The sequence below is a fragment of the Canis aureus genome, chromosome 6 (assembly GCF_053574225.1).
Source record: "Canis aureus isolate CA01 chromosome 6, VMU_Caureus_v.1.0, whole genome shotgun sequence".
Classification (NCBI taxonomy): Eukaryota; Metazoa; Chordata; class Mammalia; order Carnivora; family Canidae; genus Canis; species Canis aureus.
The window spans coordinates 53,417,425-53,436,431 of record NC_135616.1 but is presented as its reverse complement, the minus strand read 5'-3'; the positions used below and the strand labels follow the sequence as shown (position 1 = coordinate 53,436,431).

The window sequence follows — 19,007 nt, the reverse complement described above, 5'->3', positions numbered from 1 at the left end:
GTTTAAGAAGTTCTTTATACATCTTGGATACTAGCCCTTAATCTGATAGGTCATTTGCAAATATCTTCTCCCAATCTGTAGGTTGTCTTTTAGTTTTGTTGACTGTTTCTTTTGCTGTGCAGAGGCTTTTTATCTTGTTTAAGTTCCAATACTTCATTTTTGCTTTTGTTTCCCTTGCCTTCAAAGATGTATCTTGCAAGAAGTTGCTGTGGCCAAGTTCAAAAAGGGTGTTGCCTGTGTTCTCCTCTAGGATTTTGATGTATTCTTGTCTCACATTTAGATCTTTCATCCATTTTGAGTTTATCTTTGTGTATAGTATAACATTTAGATCTTTCATCCATTTTGAGTTTATCTTTGTGTATAGTATAAGAGAATGGTCTAGTTTCATTCTTCTGCACGTGGCTGTCCAATTTTCCCAGCACCAGTTATTGAAGAGACTGTCCTTTTTCCAGTGGATAGTCTTTCCTGCTTCGTCTAATATTAGTTGACCATAGAGTTGAGGGCCCATTTCTGGATTCTCTGTTCTGTTTCATTGATCTATGTGTCTGTTTTTGTGCCAGTACCACACTGTCTTGATGATCACAGCTTTGTAGTACAACTTGAAATCTGCCATTGTGATACCCCCGGCATTAATTTTCCTTTTCAATATTCCCTTGGCTATTTGGGGTCTGATGTCACCACTTCTATCCAACATTATACTGGAATTTAAATGCAATAAGGTAAGAAAAAGAGATAAAAGAAATCCAGATAGAAATTGGAGAAGTAAAGCTATCTTTATTTTTAGACCACATGATTATTTATGTAGAAAGTATTGTGGAATCTACAAAAAAGTTACTAGGATAAATAATTGAACTTCCTTGTATAAGCAGTAAACAATAGGAAATTTAATAATGTTATATACCATTTATAATAACATCCAAAAATATGAAATAGGATAAATCTGACATAAGATGGATAAGAACTATACACACAAAAAAGCTATAAAACATTGCTGAGATCTAAATAAAAGAAGAGATAAACCACGTCATGGGTAGGAAGATTCAACATTGTTGTGACATCATTTCTCCCCATGATAAAATATCCTTAAGAAATTTATTCAATTTTGCTCATTCTGAAAATCTATACTCGCTCCCCTTCACCTGCCTTCTTCCTTATCTCAAGTACCTCCAAACTTGACAATTCAGCATATGATTAAATCTCTAGGCTAAACTTTGAGACCTGAAGGACATTCTCATTAATATAATGTAAGCCAAATAACAAGCAAAAGCACTGGGAATGAAAGCATTTTGAGCAAAGTATAAAAGTGTTGGGGTCTCTGAGCTTCACTGACAGCTCTCGTCCTGGTTGGCTTTACTGTCCTGTCCCATTGGGTCAGGATGGCATTTCTGGCCCCATCCCACTTCCCTGGTCCCATCAGTCGAAACTGGTAAGGGCTGCAAGGACCGAAGAACACCTCCAGGGCCAGCTGGGGATCAGTCAGGAAGAGCCATGGTATGTTAGGCTTGGCTCCTATGAAGGAGCTCAGCTCATCCATGTATGTGATATAATCTGTCTGCAAAGTCTGGCTCTGGCCAAACCTGAGGGAAAAAAAGACACATTGGAATGAGTATCACAGTTGTAAACCAAGCACTGATTGGTTACTTTCTACCTCAGAAAAGTCATATGTTAGTCAGCAACTCCAAGACTATCCCACTTCTCTTTTCCACAACATTGACTTTATCGTTTGTTCTTTGGCTATAGATGAGTTGTTTTTTTTTTTTTTTCTCCTTCTTAATCTCCAAGTTTGATGTTATTTTGGCCTTTTGTCTCTGACCTGGAGTGTACTGCCCCCAGTGTGTCAAGGTGACTGATTAACTGAAATTAACTATTTAACATATGGTTATTCTTTATATGACGTTGCTTAGGATCTGCCCCAGTGTTAGATTTTGGAGCATAGTCTCATTTAATTTTAGGAACCCTGAAGAGCAGGCTACCATTTAAGAAATGAGGTAGACTTTGGGGCTTCTCTTTCTTCTTCTTATTCTTACTGGCCTGTAATATAAAGAGCAGTAAGTAGAGTGAGCTGTGTGAATTGCTGGAACATTGGAGTACCCATTTCACAGAGTTGTCCTGTGAACTGGATGAAACTCAGGGGAGGTTTTGTTGAATCTGAAGGTTCCAAGTCTTCTCTTCTCTAGACCCTTCACCAGCAACTACCTGGCAGCACTCAATGAATGATGTGTTAAGAGGAAGAAACTTCCTATACAGCCACCTATTCATCTGAGTGGGATTCATTATCTAGTTATTCTTTCAATAGATTTTAATATATAACTTGAAAAGGATTTACTTATATAAAAGTAATTAAGATAAAAAGTTACACTTACATATCTGGTGTCTAGCCACTTAAATGACTTTCTACAAATCTTATCTATGGTGTACTTGAGGACACATGTTTGAATGAGTCAGAAATGAACATGCTTTTAGGAGAAAATACTAGGGAAAGTGAAATCAGTTTAGTTCTTCATTTGGTTTTCTTGTAACAGTGTTGCTACTGCTCAATTCCTGGCTAGTTGACTTGCTGGCAGACATGTGGCTGATGGAAAGGACTTCTTAGAGACATTTGAGCTGGATAATTCTTTGTTTAGGCCTGTCCTCTGCATTGTAGTATGTTTAGCAATATCTTTAGTTTCTACATATTAGATGTCAATAGTATCCCCTCTACACTTGGGACAATCAAAAATATCTCTGGGCTTTGCTAAATGTCCTCTAGGGGACAAAATCACTCCCATTTGAGAAACTGTACCCTAGAGTGTAATGTGCTCTATACTACAAGTGATGTGTTATGACTGTTATTTTCAATATACTGCTTGATCATAGCAAGTGTTCCAAAAATATGAACTTTGACTACTAAAAATATTTTAATATATATAAATGTTTTCCTACATATAAGGGAAAACTTAGGTTTTGTTTCATTAGTAAGTACAATCTCTTACCATTTGAGTTTCTTTCCCATTTTCTCATCAATATCATCCATCATTTCACTTGTAGTTGGCAAGGTACATGAGTCTAGAAAAGGAATGAAGGCAAGAAATATTAAAAAAATTAAAGTCAGAAATATAATGATAAATGATGAATTTTTCTTAGTATTTATGAACTATGTCCCTGAAAGATTTTTTTTGGTCAAGAAGAGATGCCTTTTATATCTTTAGTATAACCATTTACAGAAATAAGGACTTGAGAAGTCAATGAACCCTCCTCTATGAATGGCAAAGCTGGCTTGCAATGAGATAGTGACAGCAGAGAAGTTTGTAGCTTCAGATCCCCCAATCTCATATTTCTGTGACATCATGGGGAGCCTAATCCTCAACGTGCCTTAGATACACCTCATAAGTATAGTAGCTTAACAGTTTATTCATATTTCTTATTTGCATCCCCTTATTAAGAATTCTTTCAAGAATTAATATGGTAAAATAGTTCATTCTAAGGTACATGGAAATTAAAAAGTAACAATGGAAGAGAACATGGGTTTTCCAGCATCAGCCAGCAGCTAGAGGGGATATCAAAGGGAATCAGAAAATTTTTAGTGTTTTACAATACCTTATCAGTGGAGGGGGCACCTGATTGCTAATTGTAGCCCTTTTGCCTTTGGAGCAGTGGCAGAAAGCTATTATGACATTCACAGTGCCAAACACTTCCTAGTTATTGGTAGCATCTTAACCTGCCCTTGTAGTACCCTGTGGTCAGTTGTTTGCTAGAATTTTTGTTTACTTTGTTTGATGTTGTGTCCCAAGAGTCAAGATGGAGTGTGGTACGTAGTAGTGCTCAGTAAGTATTTGCTGAGTGACTAAATGATACCTTTTGTTCCGTGTCAATTTCTTGGGTTTATGAACTGTAGCAATTTTTTTGTAAAACCTCAGGTGCTTGGCACTGTTGTGCCTTTAAGGGAAAAACACAATAGAAGTATTTTACAGAAAGCACCCTTATAAAAGTTTTCACAGCAGGGTTTATTTAAATAATGATCTTTTGCGGTACATTTGAAATACCTTATTTATCCAAGACATTTTTAGAAAACATATAGTCTATGATTATAGCATTTTCTTCATTACCTACAGTCTAAGTTTTTATGGGCAGTATGTTAGATGAAGTATACCTATGTTGGCCAAGGTTTTTGAACCCTTGAATATAAAGGCGCTGTAAGTAATAATGATGATCAATATGATTGATGTAAATTAAATCAATATATTTGAGACACTGCCTTTCTTCATGTAATCCTCATAGTCTTGATTTCCTCACAAAAGCACATTTGCAGTCCCTGGAGACCATGGGGTCTGGAGTGGAGGGAGGAGGAGAAGATTTTGAATAGAGTAGAAGCAGCCTGACATTGCTATTCTACAGTTTGACACCAGTAATGTCTCTAGCATTGCCCGCAACATCCACCACCGCCCTTCTAACCTTCACAATGTACTTGACAGTGCCTTTGCCTACTTCTGTCTTTTTCTTTGTTTAAAGCCTTGCAAAGTCCGTCCAATTTCCCTATGAGAAGTCTAAGCTCTTTCACACAGCTCTTAAGGCCCTCCATGCTGTAGTCCCTTTCTTTATTTCTTGCCACCCCTTGCCTCTGTCTTATATTCCTTTACAGAACACCCTAAGACTTCTTCTATTTTTAACAATTCCTCTGGCTCTATTTTAAACTGTGTAAAGTCAAGGAGTGTGTCTTGTTCCCTTTATATTCCTAGCACCTCACACAGTACTTGGCATACAGTAGGTGCTCAATAAATGTTCATTGACTAAATAGATGAAAGACAGAATGGCCCACCTACTTGCAAACACTTTAGCAGCCCAACGAGCCTGCAGGTCAGCTGTGGGGATGGCAGCCCCAAGGGATTGGACAAGGCCAATCACAGCCAAGGTTGGCTTCTCTATTAGTGGGGGGAAGATGCCTTTAAACAAGGTGACTTCACTGTTTCTGCTTTTGATGATGGAGTCATCAAGGAAGGGGTAGGCGTAATCATAGCCCGTTGCAAAGATGATGGAGTCGATGGCCTCAAACATGGTACCATCCTCAAATACAGCTGAGGTCTCTGTAAACTCCTTCACACTGGGCTTGATGGACACAGTGCCACACAGGATGCGGGATGGGAGCTCATCATTGAACACAGGCTCTTTCCTCAGGGGACTGTTCAGAAACAAGAGACAAAGGCTCTTGTAACATACCTCAATTTCAAGAAATATCTGCAATTGTTCATAACACTGGAATCAAATTTGAGGAGTTAAACATTAGCATGAGGACGACTGAGCTCTTCTTTTGTGGCAGTTTTTTTTTTTTTTTTCATATTGCTTGCCACCATCCTTTGGAATTTATGTTTGGCCTTTGAAGCTTGAAGATTCCCTTAGGGGTACTTACACTATTTGGAGATTCACCAAATAGATGAAAATAAAACTAATTCCTAGACATAATCAGTAGTTCAGAGAGCAGAATCTGGAACCAGATGTCCCAAGTTGATAATCTACCTCTGTCTCTCACTAGTGGATGCTTCTCTGTATTTGGCTCTTTGTGTGTAAAATGGGAATAGCAATAGACTCTACCTCACATGGTTGTTGTGGGAATTAAATGAACATTACCTGTAAAGCACTTAAAACAGTGCTTGCCACATGCAAGCATCATCATTAAAAGTGAACTATTATTATAAACGAGGTCTTCTACGAGAAAAATCTAATTTGGGGAGTTGTTTTATTACCATATTTGGTTTCCCTTTTTTGGTTGCCAAATTCTAGGAATGATGTGTTTTGTGATGACATTCTTCATTTTGACTTGTTTCCTTTCAGGGATTTTGGAATGTGCTCCATGCATCTCAAATACTCAGGAAGTTTATGATTCTTAGAATCTGTCTATATCTTCCACATCATTCTCTATGTCTATAATTCTGCAACATCTTTCATTTTCTAAGGTGACAAAAAGTAAGTCACAGTAAAACTTATTTTTCTCTCCCTGACCCCCACTAAAGGGAGGAGTAAGAAGGTGTCATCAATATCTTGGGTAGTTGGAACCTTTTCTAAGAGGGAGCTTCATTCTTGGAATGAATGGATTTCCAAATCTATTCAATTGTCTAAAGGGTAAAACCAGAATATGATTTGCAGTTACTCTTATGAGGCAAAAAGTCTTAAACAGCTCAGGCTTTAGAGCTTCTGTTACATTAAACATAATTTTAAATGCATGAAATCAACATTTTTTTTTTCTTTAGGGATGTAGTAGTCTGCCCAACTAGGTAAGATAAATGCTGTGGAATGAGGGTCTGGCTCCTAAATCTGGGATTTGCTATTCTAATTTACAGCTTCTTCTTACTTTTCCTTACATGATTCTCTAAACACAATGAAACATTTTTTTTAAGATTTTATTTTTAAGTAACCTCTAACCAACATGGGGCTTGAACTCACAACACTGAGATCAAGAGTCACATGCTGCTCCTACAATGAAACATTTTTGTTAGCATGGGCCAAGATGAAATTTCTTAGTGAATCCTTCCTTGTCTTACCCACTTCAATATTTTTCTATTAATATACTGATTCTTCTCCCTAGAATGCCTTTCTTTCCCCCCCCCCTTTTTTAAGAGAGAGTGAGAGAGCACTTGAGTAGCATGGCGTACAGAAGGAGAGAGAGAGAGAGAGAGAGAGAGAGAGAGAGAGAATCCATGCCTAGCATGGAGCCTGAGATAGGGCTTGATCTCACCACCCTAAGACCATGACCTAAGCTGAAATCAAGAGTCAGATGCTTAACTGGATAAACCACCCAGGCACCCCTAGAATGCCTTTCTACTTAGTAGGTATTGCTACTTAGTAGGTATTGAGTTCTGTCTCTATAGAGAAGTATATTAACAAATTTTAATTTTACAGGCTCCATCAGTTTTTTTTTTTTTGAGATTTTATTTATTCTTGAGAGAGAGAGAGAGAGAGAGAGAGAGAGAGGCAGAGACACAGGCTGACAGAGAAGCAGGCTCCATGCATGGAGCCTGACATGGGACTCGATCCCGGGGTCTCCAGGATTACGCCCTGGGCTGAAGGAGACGCCAAACCGCTGAACCACCTGGCTGCCCCAGGCTACATCAGTTTTGTGAATCTTCATTGTTTTATACATTCCATGTGTCCCCAGACTCTATGATTGAGGAGGTGTGCACTTTCATTTTGAGATTTTCTTTCTGAGGCATGTTAATTAATACTATTTTGTTAATTGCTCCTTAGAAGCCTATTAGAGGGACGCCTGGGTGGCTCAGCATTAAACATCTGCCTTCGGCTCAGGGAGTGACCCTGAAGTCCCAGGTTTGAGTCCCAGATTGGGCTCCCTGCATGGAGCCTGCTTCTTCCTCTGCCTATGTCTCTGCCTCTCTCTCTCTTTCTCTGTCTCTGTGTCTCTCATGCATAAATAAATAAAATCTTTAAAAAAAGAAGCCTATTAAAAAATTTGAGTAATCTCAAATTTTATATCTTATTAATAATATAATAATTATCTTAATATAAGAACCAATATTTGTAAAGCTTTATAGTTTACAAAATGCCTTATATATTTTTTATATTACTGGATATCACAGTAGTCTTAAAGAATAGATATTATTATTGCTATCCCCATTCACCCTTAGCAAGGATGAGATATTCCTCAAAAAGACAATACATGAATTGGCTCAGCTCTCAAAATTCTATGCTATAGCTTATAGCTACCATAAATGAGTCTTGCATAGCAGGGGGATCTAGCTGCTTGCTTCTTTACCACTTTGCATTTTCTCATACACCTTTGCCCACTAGAGTCATTTCAGTAAGATTTTCACACATACATGATCTCCAGGTATACTGTGTCATTTTTTAAAAAGTAGATTCTGATTCTATACTGTATCATCTATGCAGTCCTCTGTTTATTCTCAATAACCTCAGTGAGATGACTAAAGTTAGACCTAGAGAGAAAAATTTCAACTTAAACTAGTGTCCCACTTTTCTGGATAATAGGAGTTACTTGTCGTACCCATTTAAAGGCATCAGGCCGTAGTTCTCATGCTTAAACCATGTGTTCATCTTCTTGACATATAACCAGTCAGAGACAAATGAAGGAAGTATATTTTGGAGAAAGGATGCAAAGCGGGTCACATATACCATGTCCCAAGGATAACCATCATTCCAAACCCGGCTCATGACCCAGGAACCACTTCTGCTGCTGATAATGACCTGGTGGGGAAGGCAACATGGATTTCAATATCACTCTGTAAGAAAGAAGCAGATATAACAAAAATGGACATTTTCTCTGGACATCTCCATACATTTCCCTCAATATCCAGGAAGAAGCATTTTTGATGAGTTGGTTCAAGATGGAAAGTCCATGATTGGAACTAGGTAGAGGCAGAACTACTCTGTTTCTCTACCCCAGAGGGCTAGTGCATAGCTGTTGAAATAATGAGAACCTGACATCTTGGAACAAGAAGGCTGTGTATTCAATTGTGGTAGGTTCAGTCTTCACAGAGTCATAGACATAGATGGTAGGACTGGTAGGGACCAGCCAGTCCAGAGCCTCAGTGGTGGTGGGTGGTGGTAGTTGCTGGGTTAAGTGGGGATATTTAGCTAAATTTCTCCTGGAAATTAGATTGAGAAGATGCCAAAGAGTTAATTCTGTTCTCTGCCTGAAGTTTCCTCTTCCAGTCCTTCTTATACCACCACTCCATGACCTCTGCTAGGCATCCAAACCATGGCAGCTGTCTCAGTCCTGAGAGAAGCCCAGGTACTTATCTATTTTTTATTGCCACTTTTGTGATAACCTAGGGGAGTTTGACTTCAAAAAATTCATTAGGTTTTATTTACATCCATTTAAGAATTTGTTTATTGAGCACATATTTCCTTGGGAGTAAGTTGAGTTTTTCAAGGATTATTGGTCATGGATGATTAAGCTTGGAGTCCTTTGGGCAGTCTTCCTTGACTTTATTCAGGCTAAGTTAGGTTCTTTTTTCATGGTGCTGCCACTGCTACACCTAATATCATTGAAGTTTTATTACTTCCTTTCATGAAGGTGTGTACTTGTCATCTCACCTCCACCCACTGACTGCTCCTGGAAGTCTAGAAGTAGTCTGAGTTATTTCTGTGTTTATTTTTAGTCTGACATCGTTCTGGCATATAACATGTGCCCAGTGGTTATTAAGCACTGGCTATTGAATAGATAAATGATAGCAAGAACCAAATCTTACATGTCTTCAGACCTTCAGAATGATAAGCACTATACCTTTTACAGGGTAGGTGATAAGAAATAGTGTTAAATAAAGGTGGATCCTGACTAACAACAGTTTGTTTAGAGGTGATCAGAAAATAAAATTAAAATAAAAAAGGCACTCATATATACATATATACATATATACACATGTACACTTATCTCTGATTCTAGCAGAACATACTTCCTTACTAGCCTGAACCACATTACCTTCACATGCAGAATGTCTCAAATCCTTCTTGATTCAAAGGGCATATGCAACAGGTGGAACCCTTGTAGTATGACATGGCAAACATGAGCCTCAGTGCCTAAGCTGTTGATTTAATAACACAGCTCTATCCTAGGTTTGTTTCATAAGGTATACCTGTGTAGCCAGACGACTGAGCTCAACAGCGATGTCAGATCCTGAATTCCCCAGGCCGATCACAAGGACCCTCTTCCCCCTGAAGGCTTCTGGGTCTTTATAGTCCCTGCTATGGAGGTACTGACCTTGAAACTGGTGTAGGCCTATGGAACATGAGGAGTGGTTTGAGTTGATTTTCAGAAGAAATGATGAAGATTCACTGTTTTCATTTTTTAAAAATTCCTATTATCAGTCTTAATTTTTTAAAAAAAAGTTTCCTAGTGGAAATGCACTTATCCTTTTAGTGTTTTTTTGACTCTAAACACCCAAATAAGAACTTACAATGCCTTAGAAAATCTATAGTATGGGAACTTATATTTTGATAGTAATAATAGCTAATATTTATTGAGTACTTAATGTGGGCTAGGACCTCTGCTAAAGAATTTACATGTTTAACCATTTAATCTTGGTAACATCTCTGAACGGCAGATACTAGTATCTCTATTTTAAAAGACAAGGAAATTGAGACAAAGAAATTAAGTGACTTGTCTAAGGTTACATGATAAGGAACGAGTGGAATAAGAGGTTGAATCCAAGTGTTCTAAGGCTACATTCAGAATAAATATACTGACTCTTAACCTTTATGCTTTCAATCATCTATTCTTCCTGAATCTTCTTACTCTGTTAATTATCATGGCCTATGAACAACACACATGGAGATGAGAACTCTAATATTTTTGCATGGAGATGAGAACTCTAATATTTTACAGTGAACATGTGTTCTGGTTGCAAGGAAAGAAGGAAGGAAAAAAAAGGAAGGTTGCTTATCTATTGTATTTATTTGATATTTAGCGCTTTAGTATAGTAATGGAGTATGCCACTATACACACACAGACACACACACATATACACACACAGAAATTTCTAAAGTTAATTTGCAAAATGTGGCTATAGATGGCATTTAAAACCCTTCCTCTCTATCCTCTACCTGTCTTCATCTGATCTCTGACTTGCAGGTCTTCCATTCTTTTAGCATAAGGGTTCAGAAGGTCAGTTATTACTATATTTCATATATCAGACTCCAATATTTTGTTTTGAAATCTTAAGAATAACTATTATGCACAAACTATGGAAAGACCTAGTTCAACTGTTGATATTTGTGTATAAGGCCCCAGACTATTATATGTTTTCCAAACTTACCAGGAAAAGAATCAGTTGGTAGATTGGGGTATACATGATGTCCTGAACAAATCATTACAGCATCAAAAATAGCAGATTCCTGTTTCCCATCCTTTTCTGAGACAACTTCCCATTGTCCAGTGACTAAGAAGCTGGGACATTTCTTTATACTAGAAACCAGGGTCTTAAAGAAAACCAGAAAGAAATTCTTTCTATTTACAATTCTATTGGTTTTAATTCTCTCTCAGTGTTTTCATAGAGGAAATAATTGTCATGAGATCACCTGATCATTGAGAAATATATGGGAAGACAGTGATTCTTCAAATCTCCCAAGGAAAATTACTCAGTGGGGCATATTTACTTTTTTGACATCTAGTTAGTAGATTTGGGATAAACTGAATATTCTTGTGAAAGATGCCATGTCATTTGCTTATTGTCACCCTCAACTGACATTCATAGCTTCTTTCTGACTTCATTTTCTATCATTTCCATAAATATGAAAATGTCTCAGGGTTCAATCCTTATTTTTCCTTTGTGATGTACAGATACTCTCCCTTGGAAATATTAGCCACTTCCATAGTATGATTATTATGTAAATATATATTAAATTAAATTAAATGTAGTAAATAAAAAATAAATGAAAATTTATTAAATATAATCACAATTCATAATTTTATTATCTTTCTTTATATATATATGCTTTGCATTTAACAGTAATGAATTGAGGTTAAGAATTCTAAACAAATAGAAATTATTGTTATTTACAGAGCCAATGTATCTCTGTTATAACTGCTAAGTCTCCTAATCTAAGGAACTAAGTAGGTGAAAGATGAGAGCAATGACTACTAATCATCCATTTAAATTTTTACTCTCCTCATAACGGCAGAACATCTAAAGAACTTCTTGGCATTGAACCCAAGAAGTCTAAATATGGACTAGAGAATTTAGTATTGTTTTGAAAACATGACAGTATGAGGGTGGAATGTACACTATGATGGTATAGGCTTCTCTTGTATTTTCTATTGTATTCTAAAAGCTCTCAAAAACTAGTGGAGAGCATATTTAGGGGAAAAAATAATTCACAAATACTTTATAATTCAAACCAACATTTGATTGGCAAGCTAACCAAACATTTGGCTCTTATTTCTATACCAGAATACTACACTCTTGCTTCCTCCTCAACCGATAAACATACTGATATCAACAGCACCAGTTACAGGGCCTTTACCTCAAACTGTATATATCTTAAAAGATTCTTCTTTTGAGCAAATATTCTTATGTATTCCTGGAGTTTGCTGTGGTGCATATAGTTGGGATAATCATCGGGATAAGGGAAGTCTGGAAAGCACATCATCTCTTTGGAAGAGTTGGTGAATACAGACTGGTAAATGCTGGCTCTGCCTTCTTCTGCACGGTCCTAGAAAGAATAATAAAGCTTAAAGAGGAAGCCAAGAATGATGTTCCTTTAAGTGAATATTCAATTTTAAGTTGACTGAAACCTTTTTAATGTGTAAAAAAAGAAGATATGAAAACAATTCATAGCTCTCTGTGAGATGTGGGAAAGAAAGTCCTTTGCATAGCACCTGGCACAGAGCTGGGGCCCTATCCGTTAGTTCTCTTACTCGAATTCCCCTTGTGGGTTAGCTCTGTGTTGGTAGTCCATAGAGTTTTCTTTCTTTTTCCAAACACAGCAACTGGTCCTGATGTCATGTTCATGTTAAAAAAACACGACTAGATGGTCTAAAGGAGGTGGCAGGTTTTACTCTACTTGGCTATATGGAATTCAGTGAACAGTTCACTACCAACAGAACCTTCTCTTGAAGTGGCGGGTATATTTATTTGGCATAATCAGACTCAGCTGAGGGCCCTTTTAGATCACAGATTCCTGAGTCCCACAGCCAGAGTTTCTGATTCAGTGTGTCTTGGGTGGGGCCCGAGAATCTGCATTTCCCATGGTTCCAGGCAGTGCTGATGCTGCTGGTACAGGAACCAAGCCTTGAGAGCCACTGCTCTATTATAAATGAACTCTGTGCTTGAGGAGTTCTCTATTCACCAATTAGGGTGCTCACCCCTCACCAGAGACACACGGGAAAGCAGAAACCTCAGAACTTGTATGAAATCTTGTCACTTGATTATGAAGCCACTGTGTCATTGAAAAGTGTCTTCTTTTTGAGAAGTAGTTGAAGGCTAAGTGAAAAACAAACATTTCCTCTCTGCTGTAAGGACAGGATAAAAGTTCACACAATGTGCTGCCTTGAAAATACATTAAAAAAACTGGCAGCCCCTGCTTCCCTCAAACGCAAAGGAGCTTCCATGAAATGTGGGAAAGGGATGAAGGGACATGTTCCTGCTGGATTCAAGGCATCTCTCTCCCTCCAGCCCCATACCAATCTCTGGAAAGGAATGAAAGGCTTGTGTCTGGGGTCGGGGCAGGGGCTGCCTGAGGCCTCAGTGTTTGGCATCAGATTGAAACTAAAAAACTTCCTCTACTCATGGTTGCTGTATTTCTCATAAATAGCCAGGCTCAGAGATTTTTTTTAACTTTCTTAAGCCTAACTTTGAGATTTCTGCTAAGATCAGAAAAAAAATTTCTGACAGCTCGTGGCTGGCAGATTTTCAGGCTTGAGTCTTTCCCATTCACCCACAGTTGTACCTTTTGTTGCTGGGTGAGAATAAGTGGGGAGAAGGTTTCTCAGTTGTTCACTGAAGGGAGGGAGGGCTGAGACTCAGGCAGGGGTCTGGTTAAAAGAATTTAAGATTGCTCTGGGGAACAGAAAGGCTAAGACCTTGGATTACTTCCATTATGACTGAATCTCTGCTCTTTCGCCTCTTGACCCCAGCCAATCATAACAGGAGGAGGAAGAGTATGTGCCCTACGGCTCCTTGGAATTTTTCCTAAAGGACTGTTCTACAAACAAAGGAAAACAGATGTATTATATAACCACGGACAATTGTTCCCGAGAGCTCATATTTTCAATATCAGCATGTGGTGTGGTTTGAGTGGGAAGGAGGAAGTTAAGCCTCTGGCTGACGGAGCTTGCCCTAGACCCAGAGATCCAAGCAGCCATGGTCACATTATCATGGCCTGTCTTGGGTTATAACCATGTCCATGTCTCATCTTCCCCACTAGAACATAAGCAACCGGAGGGGGAGGTCAGAGGCTAATTCAAGAATGCTGTGCATGCATGCCAGCAGTCTGCCTTGATCTTCTTTCAGATTCTATCTCTGCTTTTCAATCCCATTTCTACTTGCCCAAATATACCTCCAAGGGCCAGCTCAAAAGTTGCCCTCTATGTCATGCCTTTCCTTGCCTCTTTCTTACCAACCGGAAGTCACCCCTAACTCTACCAAGCTCTGATCATCTCTACTGCCCTAATCTCATATTCATTTATAGTTATTCCAAGACTTGTTTTATCTGATTTTAAAATGCTGGCTGCCTGCCGTACCTCTTGTCTGCAGTTATGCCTAACATTGTACCCTATACATAGTGTACTCCGAATGTATTTGTTGAATGAATATATGAATGAGTGAGTGGAACAAAAGTCCAGATAGTTCTGGTTCCATTGTATCCCCTTTTGTATTGCAGCAGCATCAAAGTCTTTTGAGGACATGAGGCCTTAATATTAGAGTATATAAAAGTTAAAACATGCTCACATTCAGCCTGCTGGTGTTTAAACCTCATTTGGTTTCTATTTTGCAGAAAAAGCACACGGTGAAAAGTTCAGAATTATCAGGTTTCTCTCTTTCAGAATACCTTCTGCCTAACAGGACTTGCAAGATAAAAACTTATGTAACACATTTTTCAAAAATCCATTTCTGAGAAGGGTTTGTATATACCAAGCAACTTTTCCTGGAAAAGAAGAAACGGGTACAGTGTATGGAGGGGACTGAAATTTAGACTATTTTTATGTGTTTACATACCCATGGGGCCATGAAGTATATAATTCTGCTTTAACAGTGACCTTATAGGAGTGAGATACCCTGTCTTGTGGATAACCCAGAGTCTGACTTTGCATTTTACTGATCTGTCATCTGTTGCTTCCTTAAATAAAATTTGTGATCTGGCTGCATTGGTTACCTTACAGATCCCTGGATATACTATATTCACTGCCTCCTCTGTGCGTTTCCTGCTGGTCACTCTTACCTAGAAACCTCTCCCACCTGGTACTGGCACATTGTTAGTGACTGCCCGTCTATGGGATACCATTCAAGACTACAGTGGGAATGGCACTCTCTGGAGTTCTGTCGTGTAATGTCCTATACTTTCCTTGTCTGAGAACATCCTTCAAGTCTCAGCTAAGTGCTCTCCTTGCAGGAAATTTCCCTTGACCTGCTAATATTTCAGTAGCGCCCCACCCCACTCCTGCTCTCCCTCTTTTAAATCTCAAGACACTTGTTCCTTAAGTTGACAATCACCAAGCGCTATCTCATTGTTGCAATTTTATAACCTCTTATTTGAAATTCTTAGAGCCAGAGATATTTTGGAATTTGTAGATTTTTGAATATTTCTCCATAACTTCCAGTGAGATCTGGGACAGCACCTTATAATTAAATGCAAGAAAATTTCTGCAGTGAAACACAAAATGGGACAAATAAAGATTATAACTAGCTTAATGTCAAATTCAACTCATGTTTCCTGATCATATGACTTCAGGAAAGATTTTGCCATCAAATGAATTTTTGCCTATTTTCCATCAAAAGATCGTGGACCTATGTTATAGTTTACTTCACCAAATGGATTGGAAACTATTTACATAGAGTAATTATGTCACATGTTTTCCATCTCAGTACCTGGCACAAAACTCTGCCAAAATAGATGTTTAAGCAGCATTTAATTGTTGCTGATGAGTCATAGAGAGCCAATTCATGATTTAGGCTAAGGTGGCTACATCTCCCTGAACAAATGTATATAATGAAAATTGAAACCTTAAAAAAAAACAACCTCCCCCAAAACTCTTGATTATTTCCTAATGGAAATGATCTTATATTTCATATGATACATTCAGGATTATAGGACCTCTCACTTAAAAAAAAAAGTCTTGAGATGAATACAAATATTCCTAAGTTAGCACTGATATATTCTATTAGAGCAATGTGTTGTTGTGGGTTGGGCAAGCACTGAGACCAAGACAGAATTTGGTTACAAGGCAAATGGTGTGGATATGATGTCTTCATGTCAAATATGTATCATCTACATCCAATCACAATGGTTGGGAAAGTCAAGACAGAAAGAAGTTTCCCCAACCTGGCTTTCTAAATTTAAAAACTGTTTTTATGATAATATTTCCTAATTATATCATTTATCCAACAATAAGGCTGAATGGCAAAGACAGTCATTTTTTCTCTCTGGTTTTGGAACTTGCAGAGTATTTGATAACCACACACACAACACACATGATCATTATTTATCATAACTTTGCAATGTCTTTGCAATACACATCAGTTAATTATAACATCATATCCCATTACAACTGGAAGGCATATTAGAGGAAACCTAATCTCCAACCTTGACATTTGACAAATGAGTATTCAAGGTCCAGAAGGAAAAAAGTGACTTGCCTAAAATTAAACTTTCCAGAAAACCAAAGTTTGGACTATAACTCACACCTTCTGACCTTGGTCTAATTTTCTTTCTTTCTTTCTTTCTTTCTTTCTTTCTTTCTTTCTTTCTTTCTTTCTTCTTCTTTTTCTTCTTTCTTTCTTTCTTTTTTCTTTCTTTCTTTCTTCCCCCACCCCCCTTCTATGTTCCTAGGTTTTCTGCACAATGAGGAACAGAGATAGAATCTTTTTAGTTACATGGAGGAGGCAGTGGTACGTTTTTGTTTTTATTATAAATTACTGACATTGGGATCCTTTACAGCCTCGAGATCTGGGCTCTGTTACACAAGTAACAATGTTTTATGAGCTAGCATGAAATAGTTTTGAGTGAATGGACATTAGCATGATGGGAGAGGTAAAATTTTACTTTCTAGATCTGGAACTTTTGTGACCTACCTCTGAAGTCTGAATAGAACTGATCAGGTTTGATTTACAGAGGACCCATTTCCCTTCTATTGGTATCCCAGTGATATCCCACTCACCGAGAATTTCCACAGGCCTCCGACATCATTGCTTCTCTCAAAGCAGGTGGGCTCCAGCCCCTCTTCCAGGCAGCACCGGATGGAAGCCAATCCACTGACGCCAGCCCCAACAATGGCCACTCTCTTCCCCATGGTTCCCAGGATGGAGTGTCTGGAGAGAGCGAGAGCTTCTTCAGAAAAATGTCCCTGAATACTTGGAATTTTTCAGTAGGAAGAACCAGCCAAGGTTTTTGTGTCAGGATCCTTACCTTAACACAAGAAGACATAGATGCACATTAACAAGTTATGCTCATTTTTTGAACCACTTTTGCTATATACTAAGATGCAAAATCTGGTTTCTTCTCCTGATTATTCAAATGCCCCAAATAGCAGAGTCAGTGAGTGTTGGAGCAGGAAGGACCTTGAAGTTCACCAATCTAATGCTCTCAATCACAAATATAGCAATAGTCATGCCAAGAAGATTAGAAATTACTTCTTTGACATCTCACAGCTAACAAGTAAAGTTGGAACTAGAACTCAAGGCTTCTAAGCAAAATTCACTGTTTCAAATCACTCCTACTCACTTTGAATGCTTGGCTCTAAGGGGTCTTAGTCTTAATGAGCTGCCTTCTTTTCCCCACAGAACCCAGCAGTTCTTTAAATGTAGAAGAAGATGGTGTTTAACAATGTCTTTTGATGTAAAAATTGAGGAAAGGGGAGGAGTTATTAGTCTTAAAGTAAAAATTCCTTTTCCCTTGTATTTATCACGATGTAGAGCCGTGGTAAAACCTGGAAGAGAAGGACTGAATGTGGTAGGGATAGCAAAACAGGGGAGGGGATGGGGAAGCAGAGGAAGAAAGGGACAGGGGAAGGGCAAGAATGAGGTCCCTGGTCCTAGTTTCAAAACATAAAAGTAATTGATACTGTTCACCGAAGCTGTAAGGTGAAACTTCTGGAAGATTAAAGGAACAATGGTTCTTTTATTTATTTTTGCTTTGGAAGTATAGAATATATAAACAAAGGCTGTGCACCTGGGCTGTTTGTTAGGCTAATAGTGAAAAAACCCATCAATTTTCTGGAAATGTAGGAGGGCATGACATCAGGAGCTGAGCTAACACTTGGAGATGTTGGGTTTGTAAAGCTAGTGAACTCAAAGGACAGAATTGTGAAACCACTGAATCTTGTCTCCAGCTCCCTCCTACTTCTTCCCACCTTTCCTGCTTCTCCTTCTCCCCCTTCTTTTCTCATACCCTTCCTTTCATTTCTCTGAGTGCTTACCACATGACATTTGTTATAGTAGTCTCTTAGGAATTCAAGATTAAAAGACCCAGGGCTTTCCATCCAGAAGCAGACAGTCTAATGGAGGTAGATGATTGATGTTGCAGTGAAAGTTTGATTCAGTGAGTGCAGCACTCAGGCAGGAACCTGAGTCCACCTAAGAGAAGAATAGGAGAGGCTTCAAGAGGAAGTGAGAAGAAAACTGAGTCTTGAAGGAAGAATATATGCCTGCCAAGTAGTCAAGGAGCAAGGAACACATGACAGGCAGAGAGAAAAATATGTGCAAATGCACAGAAAAGTAAGAGAACTTGATAGAGCAAACTACAATTATTTCTATGTTGCTGAGAGATAGGTAGGTAATGGGCATAGCATAAGGTAAATTCAACATGCAAGGCTCAGATTATGAAGGATATTGAAGTGCCACACTCAACAGATTGGATACCATCTTCTAGGTTAACATGATTTGTTCAAGAATTCTGAACAAGGAAGTGACAAGATCAGAAAAGGTCAGATTCATATGGAAGCTAGATAAAATAGATATCTGGCTGGCTGGACAGTTAGATTCACATGGTCAGTGACTAGAATCAGGGGTACCAGGAGGCAATTTTGATAGTCTAGAACAGGTGCCAAATGCTTAAAGTAGAGCAGTGTCAGGGGAATGGAGAATAGAGAGACATAAGAGATATTTAGGAAGTAGATGTTTGGGAACTTGTTGACTGATTACAGACTAGATGCTTCAAAGAAGGTGTTTTCATCTTTGGATTTATGTTGTGATTTACATGCATATCACTATTGAGTTAGTGGAGAGAGCAGTAACCATTCTATTTCACAAAGAAAGGGACTTAGTAGAGGAATTGGGTGTGTGCAACAGACAGAAGGACTGGAGAAGCAGAAACCAGGAGTTTGTTGGCCACATAAGGCCAACAGGCCTTAT

General features: G+C 38.4%; 1 protein-coding gene and 2 long non-coding RNA genes across 5 annotated transcripts in view; 2 read left to right on the top strand and 1 right to left on the bottom strand.

Annotated features, from left to right (window-relative positions):
* The window catches only part of LOC144316139 (uncharacterized), a 339,579-nt gene that overhangs the window by 213,496 nt on the left and 107,076 nt on the right, over positions 1-19,007 (top strand). The window lies entirely within an intron of this gene.
* Positions 1-19,007, top strand: part of LOC144316128 (uncharacterized) — a 107,045-nt gene that overhangs the window by 7,347 nt on the left and 80,691 nt on the right. The gene's annotated exons all lie outside the window — the stretch shown is intronic.
* On the bottom strand, positions 775-17,484 carry LOC144316125 (putative dimethylaniline monooxygenase [N-oxide-forming] 6). Of its 3 annotated transcripts, none has more exons than XM_077901624.1 (9): positions 17,380-17,484; positions 16,817-17,064; positions 11,965-12,153; positions 10,758-10,920; positions 9,579-9,721; positions 7,988-8,187; positions 4,800-5,155; positions 2,973-3,045; positions 775-1,577 (listed from the first exon to the last, which is right to left on the bottom strand). In XM_077901624.1, the coding sequence occupies exons 2-9, from the start codon at positions 16,946-16,948 to the stop codon at positions 1,235-1,237; spliced, it is 1,599 nt and encodes a 532-aa protein (XP_077757750.1). In that variant the 5' UTR covers positions 16,949-17,064; positions 17,380-17,484; the 3' UTR covers positions 775-1,234. The 3 variants fall into 3 exon arrangements, with proteins under 3 accessions (XP_077757750.1, XP_077757749.1, XP_077757751.1); XM_077901623.1 differs by having other exon boundaries at positions 16,817-16,967; positions 17,065-17,459; XM_077901625.1 differs by having other exon boundaries at positions 16,817-17,459.